We start from the raw sequence: 21,174 nt of genomic DNA, 5'->3' as shown, positions 1-21,174 counted from the left end.
TAAGCGTCTCTTCCCGACGGCTCAGGTTTCAGCTTTTAGGCTGCTTTCCTGACGCTTTGGCAATTTGTTTGGTTCTGCAGGACATCGAGAGGCTGGAGGGAGAGCTGAACCAGGGCCCTGAGAAATGGCAGACGACTCTGGAGAGAGTCCGTCTGAGCATCCTGGAAGATCTCAAGCAGGAAGGAAACGTGCGTCTATTTTAGGAAGAGATGACTCGTCTTATTAGGCAAAACTACGAAGCGATGTAACGTTTTCTAAAACCTGTACGCACGCGTGCGTTTCTCTGCAGCTCCGAAAGCAGTCGCTGTCCCTCTCAGGCCTCATTCCCACGTCCAGCCTGCAGGCCTTCCAGCGCCGCTCCATGCTGCACCTGCCAGACAGCGGCCTGGGCGACGACCACAGCACGGCCACGGCCAACGGGATCAACCGCCGCGCTGCAACGCTTTACAACCAGTTCACCCCCAAGAACGAGGAGAACAGGTGGGTCGTGAACTTCCTGAGCTCCGAGACTAACGAGAAGGAACACATCTGATTCACTGGCCGAGGGGCCGGTCCAGATTTGGAAGATGATTCAGCCCTCCGGTATGCTCCGTGTCATCTTTGTGAGAATTGTCTGTACTTTCGCTTAAAATCTGGGTGTGTGATTTTTACAATTACAGAGAGGTTAAAGTACAGTCTCTTGGCTCAGATGTTGGGATATTTTTTTTCTGGACTGAACAAACAGTCATTAAAATCCACTTTATGTTCGTTTTCTTTTTTTTTTCTGATGGTTTTTGCATCTGCGCCTCGTTTTTCAAATTCCAAATGACGTTCTGACAGATGACTTTACAAAGATGAAGTGATTCAGAAACCTAACATCATCACTGCTGAAATGCTGTTCCTTATTTCTATTAATGGGGCTCAAAATGACTCGGATTTGTCCCCATTGCGCAAATGAAACAATGGAAAAGTGAAAAACAGAAAGTTGTTTACTCAGGGTTTGTTGTCCCACTGATGGGACTTGCTCTCGTCCTTCTCCAGGTCTTACGAGGGGATCCTTTACAAACGCGGCGCTCTGCTGAAAGCCTGGAAACCTCGGTGGTTTGTGTTGGACGTCACCAAACACCAGGTGAGGCGGGGCGGCTTCCTCGTGGCGCCGACGCTCCGACCGAACACGGAGCAGCAGGTTAATTCTGATGCCTCCACAGCTCAGATACTACGACACAGGCGAGGACACGAACTGCCGGGGCCACATCGATCTGGCCGACGTGGAGTCTGTGACGCCGGCCGCACCCACCATAGGAGCCCCCAAACACATCAGCGAGAAGGCGTTCTTTGACGTGAGTACACGTCGATGTTTGGAAACGACTCGAAACGTTTTGATTCAACGGTTGGACACTCGGTCTGCTTTTAATCTCGTTGATTTGTGATGAAGTGGAAGAATTTTGACGTAGTTTTCGTCCTTCTTATGCGAAGCACGAATACCACTTGTAATGAAACAGCCCACAGCATGATGCAGCCACCTCCATGCCGGATGGTAGCTTCTAGAAGGATCAACTGGACAATAAAAAAATTGTCTCATTATTGCGACAAATGATGATATTGTTGTTTTTGAGACCATTTTCAAGTAATATATTGATAATGGCATAATAATGCAAATTTGCCTTCTGAACTACTAGTAAACCTTAATTTTGCACAGAACACTCCACACTGGAAGTGGAAAACATTTTAAATGTGCAAAATAAATTGATCACGCGACTAACTGGTTAATTCATTAGGTGCTTATTGCGACGGACTTAAATCTGACAGTAATGTGTCGGATCGTAAACGGTTCCTTGAACTCAAGCGTCGCAGAGCCTAAATGCCAACGTCAATTTATTTACATGGAGCATAAAAACAACAGACATTGACCACGCCAGATAACAACAATAGGAACAAGAAAAAGATATTTAAAAGTAAGGTAAAATACACATTTTCTCCATAAACTGTTGCTGTAAAACAATCTCAAACTCTGATAGAATCCAATGTCAAAGAATAAGAATCGGTTCAGAGCAAATATTCAAGTCTCAAAAGTCTTGGCTGTCCGTGAAGAGATGAGCCATTCCAAAGTTTAGGAGCACAAATTGCAAACGTTCAATCACTTCTGAATTTTAGCTCGGATCTAGGAACATCTAAGAGGAACTGGTTGGTTGAACTAAGCGCTCCTACTGGAGTATATGTTCAGAAAATCACAGAGATATCATATGATGAGTCTAAGCCTTTTACATTTTTAAAAGTAAGAAATAAAATCTTAAAGTCCATCCTCAAACAGAGGAAGCCAGATCCGGCTGCTGCATTTTGGATGGTTTGCAGGTGATGAAGAGACAAATTATCAAACCCTTTTCTTAAGGTCTTTGGTTGGGAGATATGACGTCATGTTGTCAATTTGTCTCGTCCTAAAATATTTCAGGCTTTGGCTTTTCTGTTCATGAAAAGCAGCAGAAAAGAGCTTTGAATGATTCTGCTCAGCAGGACATCAGCTGAGGAAATACAAGCGAATACTTCACATTTTAGGTTTGACTCATCTAGACTGAAAAGAGGCTTTTTACTCTCAATGCTGCACTAATGTGATCAGAAAGGGCAGACTCTCTACTTCACAGAACTTCACTTCATAGAAAACATTTGAATCGCTTAGTAATCATGTAACTTCATCATCTGCTTGTGTTTATCTTGTTTTGGATCAATGTAATAAGGAAGAATCAGGACGTGGAAGTGTTTTTCCATGGATAAATGTGTCAATTTTATACATTTTGAACTTTAGCTGAAAACCAACAAGAGAGTCTACAACTTCTGTGCTTCCGATGCGCCCAGCGCTCAGGTGTGGATGGACAAGATCCAGAGCTGCGTATCCGACGCCTGAACGCCGAGCTTTAAATGACATATCGCCCTCGTCAGAGGAGGAGTCGTGTGGCTGAGAGCAGCTCGCTTCGGCAGCCCAAGTGTCTTTAGTTTAAGGGGACCACAGCGAATAAAGTGCCTGACGGTGGAGGATCAACTTCCTGCTTCTCCCCCTGCAGCCGCCCGGCCGCCGTCACCCTGCAGGTGGAGCGCGTCGGCCTCAGCTCTCCACTCCCTCTGATCGGGGAGCAAAGCAAACATAAGCTGACGTTTCTAGAGACTGTGCTACCAAGGAAATGTTAATTTTTTTTAAAAATATATCATAGCTATATCACTGGCCATTAAAACTGTGGGTTCAATTTTAAATTTAGAGGAATATAGAAAGTAGTTCGTAAAAGATTTTTTATCAGATATTTTACTACAAGTAAAAAGGTTATTGCTGCTTAAAGTATAAACCGCCAAAAACTCAAGATTTTAATGCACAACTTTAAAAAAAAAAGCAATTTGTTTGCACTTAGCTCTAAAGCAATGCACTCTTTACTAAATATTGACTTTCTAACAGATGCAAACAGCCAGGATTCAGGCATTATTTACAGTGTACATGTGATCGTGACGGATTAAATGAAAAGAATTTGCACAGAGGTTTCAAAAGGTGTTTTTTTTATATATATATATATTTAAGTACGTGATGTTTTGCTATTCTGTTGAATGTTTTAACTTCTCACTTAACTTTGACGTCTCATGCAATGTAAATTATTTTTTATTCAATGTCTTACAGTGCAAGTGTCACTTATTTTTCTGTAAATACTTTTATCACATTTTATTTTATGTCCTGTCTTCTCTGAGCAGGATTTACTTTTCTAAATTTAATTCTGACGTGTTTGTTCTTTTTGTGACTTTACTGATGAAACTCCCTGAATGTTTCCTACTTGTGGTGAAATGTTGTGAATGAAAATGACCTTATGTTATTGCTGACATTCTCCAGGCAGGCTCTGTCTCGCCTAAGGGCTTTTTAATCAATCTTTTGTGCAGTTTTCTGATTATCTGCCCTATGTCTTTACAAGAGCAAGCACATGAAGCAATTCAAAGATGTCAGAGGTGGGTTTTTTTTTTCTTACTTCTTCTTTGTACCATGTTTTGTGACGACACTAAGTTTTTGCAAATAAATCGAACATACTTGAGCCTTTTTCAGTATTTAGAGTGCTTCTTCCCTTTAACTGCGAATCAAAGATGCTCCACCAGTCGGTCAAAGCAGGTAATGAAGGTCTCGGAGACGCTTACCAGCGCTTAATGGCGGTCTTACAGAAGATGTTGAATCTGATGCCGGCTTCAGTGTTATTAGCGAACAGCCATGTTTTCTCTGCTCACTTTCCACAGCGCATAAGGCTTCCCTTCATTATTGACTGGATAGCCAAACAAGAGATAGAAGTGTTGTTTGGGATCAAATGAAAGTATTTTGTTTTTTGGTCATTCTTGGCGGGCAGCCATGTTGCCCTTTTGTAAAAAAAAAAAAAAAAAAAAAAATCTAAGATTAACGGTAGAATTTGGGTCTTGTGTGGGCCTCCTGAGCCTAGAAGATTTGTGATGAGTTTCTACATTTGCCTACAGAATTTTAAGCTTTTGGTTTTGTTTTATTCCATTTTGCAACATTTCTGAAGCAATTTCTAAATTTCTTCAGTTACGCTGACAACGTAGCGTCCACGCTGGAATTTTGGGGGATTTCCATGTCTGTGTTCACTGCCAATATTGTAAAAGGTGGTCGGTAAGAAAATAAGTTTAACGACTAGAACATTTCTGAAGAAATTTAAACGGGGGAACCCAGCGTTCTGATGCTAAAAATTAGCATCAATGCTAAGTTTAGCTAAAATAATATTAATAGCATGTGGAGAATCACAAGCATATTGACTAAGATGATCTTACTCCATTCAGTATGTTAAAACTACTGTATAAGCTAAAATTAGCCAAAAAGCTAATGTTAGCCTAAATGCTGCGAGGGACATACGGGGTATAACTAGCATGTTTGTTAAATTGACTTCCTCCATTCAGTGTGCTACACATGGCTAATAAATAAGAAAAATTGCTAAAAGCTTATTTTAGAGAGAAGGCTAATAATTCGGGCTTTTTTTTTATTTTCAGTAAGCTTCATTTTAAAGGGCCACACTAATCCCATGTTGGGTTAAACCAGTCATATCGGTCACATTCTGCTCAGCCCTCCTCTGTCAGTGTTCCACCATCACTGTAGCTCACTGTAACTCCATATGATCTTTGGTTTTTCTGCTTTATAAAGTAGTAATTATCTGCTAAATAAGAGCTGTACCTACAGTCCTACATGTAGAAATTGTTTCCTCCCAGAGCGGCTGATGTGACTTAAGTGAGTCATATGATACACAGGAAAACTTCCACTATTTCTAGTTGCCATGTTTTTTTCTCTGACCTCTTAGAAACAATTCAAATTTAATAAAGATCTTCTCTTAATTAAAGGTAACCAAACACCAAGTTGTTCTTTCTGTTATGAATACAGGTGTCTCCCCTTGCCAGAGGTGGATGTGGTTTGGGGCCTGAGCTCATGGCGTTTGGCGCCTGGTTGGCGGATCAGAGCAGCTCTCCTTCAAGGTTTCACTCGGAGGAGGAAGCTGAGGTCAGAGGGAGATCGGGTGTTTGTTTTTTTTTCTGGAGGGATGTGGTGGGTGTTTTGTCCCACAGTACAATCGAACAGCTGCCATGTAGCGGCAGCAGGTGCAAAGCTTCATCAGCCTAACATCTGGGCAGACCTTTTGGCAGTTCCCTCCATTTTTTCGATGCTTCCTTTAGGCACGGAGATCAGGCCCACAAACGGAGGGATGCAGCGGATGTTGTCCTGCAGGATTGCGTGGAATGGCATGATTGGAATTATTTTCTCTTCGAATTGGTGGTTTCCCAAGAGTCATTTCATCCAATTTTTGATTCTCCATGGCTGCACTAGCCTGACTGGATCAAACCACACTGATTTAGATTAGCTGTATGAAAGTAGGACAAGATGAAAGAAATTTCTTGGTTACATAACCCATGACGTGAGTTTAGGTGCATTACAGCTCCTGCAACTGATTTCTCCTCTGATGACAAATTACTTATGAAAGCCTCCATCATCCCAAAGGTCAGCAGTGTTTTAGCATGCATATCTGTAATGGTAATCTTGTGTAACTTGGCCGCATTTTTTATTTTTTATTTTTTCCTCAAGGTTCAGTGATTTGCCTGAGTTGGCTGGAAGCGTGCCGCTCTCAAATAAAAGAAGACAAATCAAAAGCAGTCTATAAATTCAGGCCTGCACGTATCTGCTTGTTTTGGATCCAACACTCTTTCAGCACAGTCACAGCTGTGCAATTGGATAAAACAACTTGAAAAACAAGCTGACTGGCCTTTCCGCGGACCCCCAAAAATACCCCGCTGACACGTAATATTGATTTATTTCATTGGTCCTCTAAGTCCTATTATCCTTGTAACCCTGTGGCTGCAGTGAATGCTAGATGTGTTCTCATTTCCTTTGGGCGTCAGCAATATGGGCGATAGGATTCAAAGCTGCTGGGGGTTTGCCTCTGCGGGCACCTGCTCTGACCCTAAAAGCTAATCGCACGTCATTTACTCCCATTGCAGAAATCAGAATGATGTCAGCTTGCCAGCACATGGGGGTCTACTCAATGCACGCTTCGGCCGATGAGCCGCTCATCCGTGCACAAGAAAAGTTCAATTAACCATTCAATTTGCACTAAGCGGGGTTAAAAAATGAAGATTTCCAAAGCAGCTTGACATTTTTTTCCCCCCTCCAAAAGTCCAGCACTGTGAGGAGCCATCTGCAAGACATTTCTTCACACTATCCCATAAAAATTTTCCAGTTTGGACCAGGATGTTTTGGATGGAAACCAGATGAATTGGTCATGGGCATTAGGGCTACTTTTCGTACACATGGGGTAAGGATGAGACAGTTAGAGAAATTCTTAAACCTGGAATGTGGAAGGCTTGTGCAACTTAGCTACGGAGATCACAGACTCCCGATTCTGAGAATAGTTTTTAAAATAAAACAAACAAAGAAAAAAAAAAAAGGTTGCCATTTCTCAGATTCTGAGATATAAATACCTCCTCAAGAAGATATGTGAACAGTAAATCTGTTTAGAAAAAACAAACACACACACACACACACACAGTAGGATAGTTCTTGAAAAACACTGCAATAAAAACAATTTCAACAAAAACAGGCTTTTTTTTTTGTTCTTGTTGCTCTGTAAATCAAGCAAACAAGAAGAACCAAAAAATCTTTCCATCATGGTGAATCTCAGCAGCATGAGCTCAGACACTTGGGCAATCTGTCTCTGTATCTGATCTTATCTGTGCGCTGCCGGTGTATAGATGCGTGCATGGTGTCAGGTCAGTGGTGTGAATGCAGGTTCTTATCTCGTCTCCTGCTCTGTCAGCTCTGAACTCGACGTGAACTCTGTTTCATTTCTAAGCCGTCTCTCTCTCGAAGAAGAAGAAGATGAAGCAGAAACAGAAGAACAACAGGCTGACGTCGGTGTTGCACTGACTGAAGAAGCTCATTGTGCAGCCTGGCAGACACGAGTCAAAGCCAGTGCCCAGCTCTGACAGCTTCACCCAGGTACAATGCTCCTGTAACCAAAGCGCGACGGCGCGGAGGACAAAACTTGAGACGTGCGTGAGGCGAACAGAGGCCCTTTGTTATCTCAAAGTGGTTTGTTTTGACACCAGCATCTTACTGCTGCACGTCGCGTGCATTAGGGGAAATTAATCTCGCCGTGCGATTACTGGAACAATAAGCCAGATTATACAGCATCTACCAAACTAACGTGACGCTTTGTCTCGCTGATATCAGTTCCAACATCGGGTGTTATCAGGTTCCCCTCTGAAGATTTTGATCCACCTGAGTGAGTGGAAGTGGTTTTAAGTGAGGTAATGCAGCCTCTCCTTCAGCAGGTTGTGTCAGCTCCTGTATCGGTTTGTCTCATGAGATTAGGGCACATCTTACATCAGCGCCTTTTAGAAATCTGAACCGAGACGATGACAGAAGGTGCTCAAAGCTTTCAGATGTTGATACATCTTGTTCCAGACTCAAATAGAAGAAGAAGAAGGACATCTTTTAGTCCTCCAGGAGGAAAACACTGAGAGAGATGCCAAATTGTCTGGATGATTTTGAACTAGACCGGATCATAGGTATTAGAATACGTTTAAAAACACTTGAAAATGTCAAGTTTAATTTGCTGAAACTTACATTTAGTTGAATCTAATGTGCTCATGGATCACTGTGCACTTTGCATACACTCCAAACATATTTTGCAGGGATAATAAATACATTTTTTCTTTTTTACATTTCATCAAGTTAGAAACCTTAAACTTTAATATTTTTAAATATGAGTCAAGACTTTATGGAATCAGTACAGTTAAGGCTGCAAGTTTGTGTTATGTTTCTACCAGCTTTGTATGACTAGATATTAAGATTTTTTCCAATCTTCCTGCACGATAGCTGCAGCCTCAGTCAGATTAGAAGGAGATCATCTGTGAACAACATCATTCAGGGTTTTTGGCTTTGACTGGGCCATTCTAGAACCTGGATATGCTTTGATCTAAGCTATTCCATTGCAATTCAGGTCATGTATTTAGAGTTCTGCTGGACGGTGAACCACTGGCCCAGTTTTAAGTCCTCGGAAGCACCCAGCAGGTTGCTTTGTAATGAGCTCAATCCATTTTCTGTCCAGCTTCCCTGCTACCGCTAATGAACAGCATCCCCTCATCATAATACTGCCACCTTTATGTATCACCACATGGATAATATGTTCAGTGTACTGTCTGGGAGGTTTCAGTCACACAGCATTTCCTATGTAGGGCAAAAACAAATACATTTTGGATACCCAATTAGAAGATCTTCCTCCATATTCTCTGTGATGTCAACGCAGCTTGTTGCAAACTTTAACAAACAAAAAAATACTTTTAATGCTTTTTTATTGCCTCATTTTCATAAAACCCAGATGTCATAGCACTCTTGGCTGCTTCTTTGATGAACATTTCCTTTGCCCAGACTGTCATTTCAAGTGCATGACAATGTCGTTGCTGTTGTGTGATACTCTTTCCACTTTTGGATTAAGCAACACTCTGTGAGATGTTTGGAGTCGGGATGTTGTTTTCTAACCTAGACGTGCTTTAAGTTTTTCCACAACTTTTCCCCTGACCTGTCTGCTGTGTGTCGCAATCTTCATGATTATGTTTGTTCATTAATGTTGTCTAAAATAAAAACAATTTTAAACCGTGACACTTTCACGGGTAACTACACACAAATGGAGTAATTGTCTAACTTCTGAAGGGAATTCTTTCCATTTTCTGTTACCATGGTAAAGGAGACTGCATGAAAAGACAAACCACATTTCTTTCCACTTCACATTTATGCATCTTTTGTTGGTCTGTCACATAAAACCTCATTGAATAACCTGACAAATCCTAGAGAGGTGTGAGTACTTTTGCAGGGCATGTGATGCATTTAAGAACAACGGGGGGGAAAACAAGACAAAAGCTACTCAATAAGTATACTGAAATACTATTAAAGCAATGATTTTATACTTGTTTGTGTTTCACACATTCCCTTGAGTATTTATAAGAGCAGCAGCAGACTTCTGCTCCTGCACAGGTAATGCAAATCAAAATGTCCCGTTATCGTGCTGCCACCTGGTGGATGAAGCAGACGTTACAAAGGCTTTCATATAAAACTGAAAAAATGTGGTTACATTTAAGTCGACTTTTGTTATGAAAATGGTTATTTAAAGCAGAGATCGGACAGAAATCAACTCCCAACGGCATACAAAACTGAACGGTGTTTATTACAAAATACATATCGGTTCATGTTATTTATGTTAAAACCAGCTTAGATTGAAACAGATGGAATTAAATATTTTTGAGTTGAATAGAAATGAATGGGAATCTTAATTTCTCGCATTAAAAGCAGAGAAGGCGGCTGCTTTTTACAATTGGATGAATTGTCTCTAGGATCTTGAGAAACTATTTTCTGAGCTTCAACTAACTGATGATGTGTCAAGAGGTCACCGGTTTATTCGAAGTGTCCTTCACTCAGCCGGAGCTCCCTGGTTCTTCTTCTCCTGCCAGGACTTCTTCCTCAGCTCCAGCTCAATGTCGGTGAACGAGGCCGGGCCCCAGTTAGTGATTCTCTGAGCTCCTTTATGACCTAAACCAAACAGCACAAACAGATGTAAGCTGTGCCTAAAACCACAGAGAGAAACACTGTTTCTTGACCTCTGACCTACAGAATGCCAGGTCAGTGTTAATTCACGGCAGACCCTTACGGCTAAAGGGTGAATGAATTTATCCTACCTGGCTGGATGAGACGAACCAGCCCTTCGTGTTTGGCCACTTTATCTTTCCAAGTCTTTGTCTTGTTGGCCGCTCGCTCCAGTTTTCGTGATACCTCCTTTGGAAGAGGAGAAAAGGCAGAGATAGATCATTTAAAAAACATATTTTCTCCTGTGCTGATAAGGATTTAGAATGACATACTGTCAGAAATTATTAATTAAATTCAGCTTCGGCTAAGATGTCATTTGTTCCCTTAAAATAAATTAAAAATTTCTTTTGAAAGCTTTCTACAGTGGCCATGAATGGTCAAATTTAATCGCTTTCCGCTCCCCTTATAACAAACATTTTCAGAAAACACACCAGACGTTTCTGTGTTTAATCTGACTTGAGAAAATCCCAATGTCAGGATCCTTGATTGAAAATATAAAAACTGTCTAAGACTGTCATATTCAACAGATGGAGAGACAGAGAGAGAGAGGTGGTACAAAATTAATTGTTGTAGTGTACAACTTTGCCACTAGATGTCAGCAAACTCCACACACTGGCGTCTTAATTTCAGCAAGTTGAACAGATTCAATTCATGTTGCATACATTTTGTTGTTTTTTTTTTTTTACATTTTAATTTATTGTTTTAACTGTTATTTAGTAGGGAATTTAATTATTTATTAAATCACCTTCTTCTACTACCAAAGGGAAAACGTTTCATTTGTAATGCTAAAAACATAAATATTTACTTCACCCCGCCTCTGTCTGATCTATGAAAGGTTATGAACCTGATACTGCTCCAGCGCCCCCTGCCGTTCCTTCTCCAGTCTGTCCAGCTGCTGAGACGCCGCCTGCAGCTCTCTCTCCTTGGCCAGCTGCTCGGCCATCAGCTCCTCCTTCTCCGCCTCCGTCTGAGTCAGCGTCCTCTGCTGCTTCAGGTAGATCTGCTCCAGCTCCGTCCTCTTTGCCGCCTCTTCCTCCAGTAACCTGTTATAAAAGCAGACAGGAAACACTCTTAATATGTCTTTAAATAATCCTGTGAGTTTCAGAAGAACAGGGAAGCACCACACATTGTTGTACGAACAGGGCAGAGATTGAGAGTTTCTTCTTGTTAAAAGTGAGTTTTTCCGTTGCACTGTCGCCACATGCTTGATCAGAAGGAGGGTGTTGACATTTTCTTGTGCATTGGCATGATAAAATGAATATGAACCAACCTGAAAATGATGTGATTTGCACACTGGTCATTAATGCCAGCAGTTAAACTTTTACAAAGCCCCTATGTCTCTAAGGTTGCTCAGCCTGTTCATGAAGTTAAGTCGGATACTTGTGCTGCTTTTCTTTAAAATATGTTTTTCCTTGTATTGTTTGACTGTTATCACAGCTACAGTTTGCTTAACTCGACACAAAACTGCACAAACACTCACTCACTATGACCACAATCATTATCATTATCTCTCTTAAGCTAACTATTAACAGTTTGAACTCGACTTGGTCATGCTAGGTTTGTTTCTGAGACCTGGCCTGCAGCTTCCTCATGGCCTCCTCATCCTGCTTGGCCTGCCTCTCGTCCTCTAGGGCTTCCTGCAGCCGGTGGTACATGTCTTCGAGCTCTCTGACCCGCTGGAGGTACTGGTCCAGCTCGCTGGACTTCTGAGCCATCTGCTCCTCCATCTCCTGCCGGACCTGAAATAGTTGACACGATTTTAGTGAGTCGGCTAAAATTGGCACACTAAAATGTTAGGATGAGAGCTTTTTATGCAATGTTTTCCCCAAATATGACTTAATGAACTTAGAGCGAAAAAAAAAAGAAAAGTTGCAACTCCTGAAATGATGCGACGTATAAATTCCAGTTAATTTTTTGTCATTGTTTTTAAAGGGATTTAAAACTTAAAACTCTCATTTATAACACCAAAAGACAGTCAGATTATTCTAAAAGAGAAATTAAATAAAATATAGAAGATGCATGTGTAGGAGCTTACTTTTCTGTTTTCCCTACATAGGAAAAATCAGTTTAATGTCAAGACAGTGAATAAGCAAAGAAGCCTAATTTCTCCTCAACCAGGAAACAAAAATCCCCTGGATTTTCCCAAACTTTTCCCACATGATTAGCTCTGAAACCATCGTTTCCTCATTAAACTTTAATCTCATGTGGAGTCTTGGTTTTAATCCCAAAGCTGTGAGATTAGGAGACAATTCAGGTTGTCACAGATGCAACTCCATGAAAAAATCATTACTTATTTGATTATTTTACTCTTTTTTTTTTAAACGTCATCCAAGCCAACCTGCCCATCGGTGGATAACTAATTTCATTTCTTGTTAAAACATAACTGTGATTAACCACTTCTTGGCCATCTATGCTCAGTTTCGCCAACAGCACATTGACCTTGTGAAATAAAGACGTTACTCAACATGAAAGTGAAACATCTTAGCTCCTTTCTTTAACCCTATTCAAGGGTTTACACAACGTAATGTGTGGCTTGTTAGTACTAGGTACTCTGGTGACCCGGTACCAGAGTACCAGGGCGCAGCATCGCATGCCTTGTGTGCATCAAAGTATCAATGAAGGTCAGAGCTGGAGCAGAAATGACAACATCTGCCTTAATATCGCAAGAATTTGAGTTTTTCTAATTGCGGCTTTTTGTTCCCAGCGGTCAGTCGCCACGGTGGCAAATAACAGGCACCACAGAGCTCCTATTAAAACCCTGGTCGGGGTTTATTTAGGTCATTTAAGGAAGCTGTTCTCAGTACTGGATAAGTTCCTCTTGTTTATGCAGAATTTTTATTTATTTATTTATTTTAAACGTATTTTTGTCGACTTCACGTTTCTGTCGGCACACCAACATGGAAATAATAACTCAAACACATGACCTTTGTCGTGATCATCACAATTACATTTTTCTTTTTATTAATAAGTTTCTTTAAGCGTTTACACCAGTGATGTGATGCCATACTTATAAAGCAGCGAGTGAGAAACCTTTACCATTTTTTCTCTCTCCAGGTCTAATCTGTACCGATCCTGCAGGTCTGACTGTTTTTTCTTCCTCCGGAGCTCCTCCAGCTCTGCTTTGGCTTTGGCCTCTTCCATTTTCTGTAAAAAAAAAAAAGAGGTTCTGCTTGAACCGAGGCCACAGCCAGCACAAAAAAAACCTGTTTATATAGTTTCTGAGGTTTGATTAAAGAGGATGCTTTAAAGTGACTCCTTTTTAAATCGGCATCCTGGGCTCCGATATAACTCGGCACAAATCCACTTTTAGCTCTTGCAAATATGAAACGCGGTTTGACATTTAAAAAAAATAAAATAAAATAGCTGAGTGGTCAAAGAAAAAGAGAAGTGAAATATGAGGAATAATCTGCTTCGCCTTTAAAAGTATTGAGCGTGCAAACCATGTTTCAAACAGACACAGGTGTCACTAAATGATATATTAGGCAGTTTGCATAAAAGTTTTACTTCCCTTTTTACTACTAGTGTTTTCTGAGATAAACCACAATATGTGGGGGGAAGAAAAAAAAAAACAGTAGATGAGATCAACGCCTAAGTTCAACTGAATTAATGCTCTCCCTATTTTTGTAAGATTTTTATTTCTTATTCTAAGGCACAGCCAAGGTCCACAGACGGACTGAACGACCGCTTGACTTGCAATTGGGATTTATCTTTGAAAATATTTGGAGGGTGTCAACCACAGACCAGCCTCATGTCTTCCAGTTGTCTCTGTTTGGCCTCGTTAGCCGCCTGGAGGTTCTTCATCCTCTCCGTCAGGTGCTGCTCGTCCAGCTGCTGCTTCTGCCGCAGCTCCCGACGCCTCAGCCGCGCCTCGCGGTGCGGAGACAGCAGGCCGAGCCTCAGCAGCTGGATGCACGTTTGTATAGCTGCCGGAAAACATGTGGAGAGGGAGCTCAGGGATGGGGGGATGAGCGGGGGGGTTCAAAAAAATGAAGGGATGACGGGGAGGAAGTCGTCTAGTCGGTACCTTGAATCCATTCCTGCTTCTTCTTCTTGTCCGAAGCGCTGATCTCAAAGCTTTTATCCAGGCACTTAATAATAAAGAGGCACTTCTTCCCGTCTTTATCTAGCAGAGACTGGAGAGGACAAATAGAAAAAAAAAAAAAAAAAAAATCACATGAAAGTGAAATCAAATAAAATAATAAACCAATTATTAAAATAATAAACCAATTATTAAAATAAAACTCCACTTTACCTCCACGCAGCAGCTTTGGTCAAGAACGATGTCTCCCTTCTTCTCCGTGAGGTCTTCGCAGACGTAGTAGGTCAGCGAAGTGGGTCGAAGGACGAACCAGCGCTCCATCCAGTTCTTCCTCTTGTGGCCTTTTTTCATCATGTAGCCCTTTGAAACACAACACCGAGTTGAGCCGAGGCGTTCCTCAGGCCTGCGCGTCTTCTTAACCCCCTGCCCCCAACCTGCTGGGCGTCCTGTCCTACCTGCTTGAGAATGTCCAGGATGAGCTCCGAAAACACCTCGTTGATGCTCATGGACAGGATCTGGCGGTCCACGTCGTTGCTGAAGTAGATGACTCCCACCAGCTCGATCAGCTCCCATACAGTCAGGCAGCTCTTCGCGCTGTGCTGCATCCTGTAGTCTGTGAACTTCTCCTCGCACCACCCGATCCCCATGGCCTCCGTCAGCTTTCGCAGAAAATACTCGACCTACACGGGTGGACAAAACGGCCTTACTTGAAGCTTCAAAAGCAACGTAGGCGCGCGGTTAATTTTTTTGAACAGCTCTGAAACGACAACATTTTCTTTGCAATCTTTTTTGGTGACGTGTAGGAATGCTGCTTATTGCCAAGAAACACTAGGAAGACGTCCACTTTCTCAAAAGTAATAATTAAAATACGTCAGATTGCGTTCTCTCCGACAAAAAGTCATTATGATGTATAAACACGAGCCTGAAATATCAGCACAGTGGCGGGAATTTCACGGCTTGTTACGTCGCGGTCAGAACTCCGTATCAACCGAGGTAGAAATTAATCAAAACTAACTCCCACAGATTTCATGAGCGAATTTCAGGCCAGAAAGAAGAAAACAAGATGATTCAGAGAACACAAGGAGAATTCTCGAAGCCAGCCATAATCTCTTCAATGTGTGTTTTCTGATTAGATTACACCGTTTAAAAGTAGTCTGGAGCAATGCCTCCACAGAACATCTCTCAAAGCCTGACAACTGCTTGCACCTGACCATGTCAGCAGTTTTTGTGCAGCTTTTCACAAAAGTTAAGAGTAAAACCATATCTACAGCAAAAGATCCTTTTCTGAAAGTCACATATTCAAGAAATAGAAAATAATCCTGCAAAGATAACCCTGCTCACGCTTCATCAGATTATCTGCTGGATGCACCAAGTTTTCAGCTCAGATCCTATTTATTTGAGCTAAAATACTGTTTACCAGGTTATCTTTGGTATTTTTCCTATATCCAACAAAAGGAATGGAGACAAATTGCTCAGTTTCTGCTTGTGATCAAATTGAAAAGGTGAATATTTTCCATATGTCGTGATTAATCCACTTTATAAACCTGCACGATCCAAAAGTCAGAATTGAGAAGCTAATTGGAAAAAAAAATGCTTCTGAAAATAATCAGGGAAGGAAAAACTGAAACAGAAAGGCGCGGACTAATCCAGATATTTGGATCAGCTGGAATTACAAAAATTCCTCTTTAAGCCTCTTCCTCACCTCCTCGAAGACAATCACCAGCGGGTATTTGTCTTCCGACAGGAAGTTAAAAATGCACCAGACTTTGAACGCATCGGCATCTGAGATGATCAGACGATGACGGTGAATATTCTTTTTGTAGCACAAAGTCCAGCACATCCGGTAGAACTCCAGCACGTCGAAATCCTCCTGCACCTGCGGACGAGGACACAGAGTCAGAGAGGAGTCGAAGGGAGACGCCGGCGACCTGCTTGTTTACAAGTGCAGAGCCAAAGGATCGCTGCCGGTCTCCTCTGGAAACCTTAAAGGCTGCAGGATGTGAGGTGATGTTGTTACAGGGCTCATTTTTATTCAAGTCAGAGTTTGGCGGAGAAAAGGGAAGAAAAACGCCTCGCAGCTCAACAAAGGAAGCCTGAGCTGCTTGCTAACTGGACCGAGTCAACTAAAACTTATCAGAGCCACAGCTATTTTGAATACTAATGGGACCACTCTTGCGTAAAAATTAGAGAAAACGTCTTACTCAGAATCTGCAACCATTTCCACATTTAGATGATGAGTCACTTTAATGTGGCACAAAGGAAGTGATCATGAGATTAATTTGTGTGGTCGACGTTTCAGCGGAGAATTATTATAAATCTTTCAATAATGTAAAACTATATTCCGCTGAATCGATGATTGGAAAAGCAACAATGTGAAGAAGCTATAGTAAAACTATTCTTTAATTTACCACAAATAAAAAAAAACATAGTGTCAACAAGTCTTGATTACTTTATTATTTTCTATTAAATTTACTTTGGTTTAATCAAAAAAAAAATTACTCACTAGTTTTTCAATCTGGAGATTTATCATTTTAGCTTTTGGCAAATAATCAACCAGATAACTCATTTACAATAAATAGTTTAATTACTTATTTTTACAAAACTTGGCTGAAATTCAAGCACTTAAAGTTCTTTTAAAAATCCCATATCTGCTTTTACGTTATTAAATTTTCAAAAACCTAACCTGTACATGTTTTTTTTTTAATAATTTAATTTTTTTTACATGTTTAATTAGCAACTTTTATTTTTTTTCCACAGAAGGATTTTTTTTTTTTTTTGGCACATGATAAACTAAAGAAACTATATTTCTAAAAGAATTCAATTTTTAAACACTAACAGTTATTTCATATCATTCAATAAAGTCTGATGATTCACCACATTATGACCTAATATTGTGCAAAGAATTGCCTCCATAGTTATGAAATTGACATCTGGTAAGGAGTCTGAACATCATTTTTAACAAAACATTTAATTTCTAACAAATGAAAGACAATTAATTGATCAGAGCAAGTAAATTATCATGTTTAAAGTAGACTTTGTGAAACATGTAATTTAATCAAGGTCAAAGTAGCCAATGTGCAAATATTATTGAACCGGGAGAAAAAATTCATGACTGTACACATTATTTAATAACTCACACATTTTAAATTTGGATCTTTGTCTCAGAGAAGTCCACATTTATACTTTGTTTACTTTAGATTCTGTGTAAGCCTGAAATTATTTTTAACAAATAAAATAAAACAAAAGAAAGACAGTCTTTCACAGTTCATTATGAAAATATAAAAATAAATGTACATGCTCCAGCAGTCTGACTATTTTAGTGAACATCTTAAATGTAGCGAAACAAACCGAGCGAAATGATCCAAAACGCCAACATGCAGCGACCGCCCGATGCCAGGAAGAGACACAAGAAGATGCAATTTTATATTTTGTAGATTTGTTTTAAATCATTCAAGACTCACTTGAATTATTGTGAATCTGGGAGACAAAGATTAGGGCGCTGGCACGGAGGCCTTCCAACCTCAAATACTTAGAGCTCATCATCAAAGATGATTCCTCAACATTTCAGTAGAAACAGGAAAATGCAGCTCAGAAATAGTAATAAATGTTGTATTAATGTAACACAAAAAAAATGTCCGTTTAAAATCGCGTATAGTTAATTTTTGTCACGCCATTTTGTAGTGAAATGTAAAGAGACACATTTTACATCGTCTTATAACATTTTGAGAGAAGCCCGTCTCAAGAAACATAATTCTTGGTTGAATGAAGAATATCTTTTGACATATTTAAGTTTGCAAAACTGTGGAGTCAATGGTTACTCATAAATGCTCACATAAGTAAAAGCACATTTTTCGTCTGTATATGTGTTTTGCAAACTGGGCAAATATTTTAAAAACATGGTTTCAGAGTGTGACGGAGATATTAAAAAGTTTTGTTGTTTTTTTTTAACCACTCTTGGTCCTCACCTTGTCAAGAATGTACCTGTTGAGGTAAGGCATGTAGCCCTCATTAGACAGAGGTCCCTTATCATCTTCTTTAAAATGCTCTTCAAAGGTCAAAGGGTCATGGGGGATCTTCATTACTGTGCACAGGTTGTAGGAGAGCACCTACACAACAACAAATACACCGGGGCACAACTGTGAATGTCAATGCATTTATTCATTCAAACCTCAGAGTCCAGTAAAATAGCATTACGATCTTCAGAGAACAGTAATCAAATGGCTGTCTGTCACATCTACACGCATCACCAGCCGAGCGATCCTTCAGTTCCTGCCAGCGACATCTCTAAACTTGTAGATTATGGACTGTTGCTCTCAGCTGCACTACTGCAAAAGGTCATCAGTTTCAGTTCAGTTCTGCTGCTTTGCACCGCTGATAATATTTTGTCTGACAAAGTGTCACAAAAATAAAACGCTTACCTATAAACACTGGAGTTTTTCACGAGGGAAGTCAGTGAAGCTCGTTTTACACCTTAAAACGCTAAAAAGGCAACAGCTGCCATGTCACAAAACTCTTAATTTTCTCAAACTGATTGCTTGACCCCAAAATCCAATGGTTTCCAAGGTTACCAAATCCCAATTAGAGCAATGGTTTGCTTCAATGGTTTGATGGGCAGATTGTCCGCATGATGTGATTAAGGCTGGAGGTAGAAAGAGTTTTTTGTTTTTAAAGCTCTCAGTAGACAAATTGTGTTATTTATTTCCAGTTTTGTTTTAACCATGACATGCGAAACAAATTTAGATATTTTTAGTTGCCAAACCATTTACAGAAGAGAAGATTAAATAAATAAAAAAAACTCCTAAAATCGCCCAAAATAGTAACTCGAATGAGGCATAAAAACAATTACTGTTCAAGTTCTGGTAATAGCAGATTAACACACAAAGAGATTGTGTTTACTATTACAATACAGAGATGTTAAATTATGAAAAATAAAATATGAAACAAAATCAGGACTAAATTAATGGTGATATATCTGTACACGCGGACGCCATTACTGTTTGGAAATCCAGTGTAAACAGAAAACAGGCATGCTATAAAATTGATTTCCCAATAAATTGCAGAAGCAGCTGAAATGTTGCTCATTATTTTCTCACAGAAGTACGTAGAAGCAGAAATCATACAGGATGCAAAAGTGCTAATCCAAGTGTTTGAGGTCAGACTAAAGTGAACAGAAATTAAAACTCGCCTTTAACTGAGATTTGGAGACTTTCCCACGGTGGTCCACGTCCAGGGCCGTGAACGCATGCCAGATGGCTTTCAGCAGCTCCTCCCGAAGCCACATTTTGTCTTCCAGCGGCACCAGAACCAGCAGTGGTTCCGTGAGTGTGCTGTGTTTGGGTCTGAGCCTGTTTCTGCGCCCTTTAGGCAAAACCAAGAGAAGGAGAAGTGTGATGCGCACTCCACGTGATGTTTAGTTGGTCAGGTTTCTCCCCCGCCCCTCATTATCCAAATATTGGCCAATATTCAGGGGGTTTAATCTGACATTGGTGGGAAGAAAGCAGCCAATCTACAATGTGCTCTAAGTTTAGATAAAGTTTGAAAAAAGAAAAACTGCTTTCTTGTTTTTATTTTAAGAAATGTTGTCCTTCCTTCTTGTTCAGTGAGATTCTCCCACTGATTAATATGCCGCGTTTGATCAGCGCCACCTGCTGCTGCTATTTCTTAAGGAGTTTTAAATGTTTCCCTGCACATTTTGTATTAAGTTTGCAAAAATAAGTATTGATTTAGAGGCGTGTGAAAAGGATTGCTTCACGAGGTTGAATTAAGAGCAACCCGATTAAGAGCCTGTTTGTGTAATTCAAATAAGTTATGAGACTTTTATAAATCTTCAAGTCGTTCCCGGATTGCTAACTCGATACTCCTCCTTAAATGTGGATTACAAATCAATCCTCCGATAACACCGAGAACCGCATCAGCTCCAAACCACTACTCTCCCATGTCTAAGGAGTAAATATGTTTTTGGTTCGTTTTCAGAATCTTAAAAATACTATTTGACACATTTAGCAACAAAAAAGTAATAATAATCGTGTAGTCCTGTTGATGCCATTCCTTTGTTTTGTTTTTTTTTTCTCGAAAGCAGACAAAAATAGTTTAGACCCACTAAACTGAAACTCGGACCTTAATAACTTATAGCTTCTCCAGCTGCAGATGTTTAAACAAATCCTCTTTTTGGATGGGATAAGCTTCCCCTTGTGTTTGTTGAATGTTTAGTCACAAAACCCTGTTTTTATAATCCTAATTAGGAGTCTGAACACACTGTCAAATAATAGTTATTTACCCCTTAAACTATTTATCATAATTTGTTCTGGGAGGCTGAGAGAGAACGGATTCTTTTAGTACGTTTTGAGTTAATGAAGACAAAGTTAAATGTTTTATGTTGATGTTCTGTTTGATGTTGCTTAGAAAGACTTGATCTCCCTTTTCATGCTTAATTGAAATCCGAAAACTGTTAAGTTCGGTAAAGAATACCAGTTTTTGTTTATTTTATGTAGCCTGCTTTATAGCTGAACAAAGTTTTAACAGCGACTCCATGACCCCATTACAGTGCTGCTTTTATAGACCTCTGATCTAAAACAGAAGTTAAAAACCTCCCAGTTCCAATTTAACATAGGGCTTTCATTAATTTCAAACCATAATCAAAATGAACTCAAACCTATCATACTCACTGTTTCTCCCAAATATATTTTTTTCTACTTTTCCTGAGCTACATTCGTCAAAATTTAAACCATAAAAAATACACAGAACCCAATCAATATTTTTACATACTAATAAAAACATTTTAAGTTTTCTTTTTTGGCACTAGTGGCCTTTATTCATCAGTAGCTTGACAGGGAAAGGGGGCAGAGTGAGAAGAAGAGTACATGCAGCAAACGGGTCCAGGACTGGGAGCTGAACCTGGCTCAGCCGCGTCGAGAGCTGCAGGGATTGTAATGTGGTCGCCCTCGCTCTACCGCCGATCCACCTGCTGCCTCCACAGAAACACTTTTCTGACAATCTCGTCAGAAAACAA

At 40.2% G+C, this 21,174-nt stretch overlaps 2 protein-coding genes across 3 annotated transcripts in view; one reads left to right on the top strand and one right to left on the bottom strand.

Annotated features, from left to right (window-relative positions):
- sbf2 (SET binding factor 2) overlaps positions 1 to 4,037 on the top strand; it is a 98,716-nt gene extending 94,679 nt beyond the window's left edge. For both annotated transcript variants that reach the window (XM_088004286.1, XM_014997183.2), the window contains 5 exons: positions 81 to 188; positions 290 to 480; positions 1,021 to 1,108; positions 1,188 to 1,319; positions 2,780 to 4,037. In XM_088004286.1, coding sequence (XP_087860412.1) covers positions 81 to 188; positions 290 to 480; positions 1,021 to 1,108; positions 1,188 to 1,319; positions 2,780 to 2,878 — 618 coding nt within the window. In that variant the 3' untranslated portion in view covers positions 2,879 to 4,037. The remainder of the gene's footprint in view (positions 1 to 80; positions 189 to 289; positions 481 to 1,020; positions 1,109 to 1,187; positions 1,320 to 2,779) is intronic.
- Positions 4,038 to 9,259: 5,222 nt separating this feature from the next.
- Positions 9,260 to 19,536, bottom strand: swap70a (switching B cell complex subunit SWAP70a). Its single transcript, XM_014975258.2, has 12 exons — positions 19,351 to 19,536; positions 18,131 to 18,271; positions 15,868 to 16,041; positions 14,621 to 14,845; positions 14,379 to 14,525; positions 14,151 to 14,259; positions 13,868 to 14,049; positions 13,163 to 13,270; positions 11,699 to 11,865; positions 10,971 to 11,169; positions 10,219 to 10,315; positions 9,260 to 10,072 (listed from the first exon to the last, which is right to left on the bottom strand). The coding sequence occupies exons 1-12, from the start codon at positions 19,444 to 19,446 to the stop codon at positions 9,954 to 9,956; spliced, it is 1,764 nt and encodes a 587-aa protein (XP_014830744.1). The 5' UTR covers positions 19,447 to 19,536; the 3' UTR covers positions 9,260 to 9,953.
- Between the last annotated feature and the right edge of the window lie 1,638 nt (positions 19,537 to 21,174).

This window comes from Poecilia mexicana, unplaced genomic scaffold (genome assembly GCF_051168715.1).
Source record: "Poecilia mexicana isolate PSO_F unplaced genomic scaffold, ASM5116871v1 scaffold_3, whole genome shotgun sequence".
In the NCBI taxonomy this organism is placed as follows: domain Eukaryota; kingdom Metazoa; phylum Chordata; class Actinopteri; order Cyprinodontiformes; family Poeciliidae; genus Poecilia; species Poecilia mexicana.
Note: the sequence above shows the minus strand (reverse complement) of the source record. Positions and strands in the feature narration are given on the sequence as shown.

Coding starts and splice junctions, on each gene's coding strand:
- swap70a (XM_014975258.2), bottom strand. CDS start 19,446: ATGTGGCTTCGGGAGGAGCTGCTGAAAGCCATCTGGCATGCGTTCACG. Junction 18,272..19,350: donor TCTCCAAATCTCAGTTAAAG/GCGAGTTTTAAT, acceptor GTTGTTGTGTAG/GTGCTCTCCTACAACCTGTG. Junction 10,316..10,970: donor GGGCGCTGGAGCAGTATCAG/GTTCATAACCTT, acceptor CCTCTTCCAAAG/GAGGTATCACGAAAACTGGA.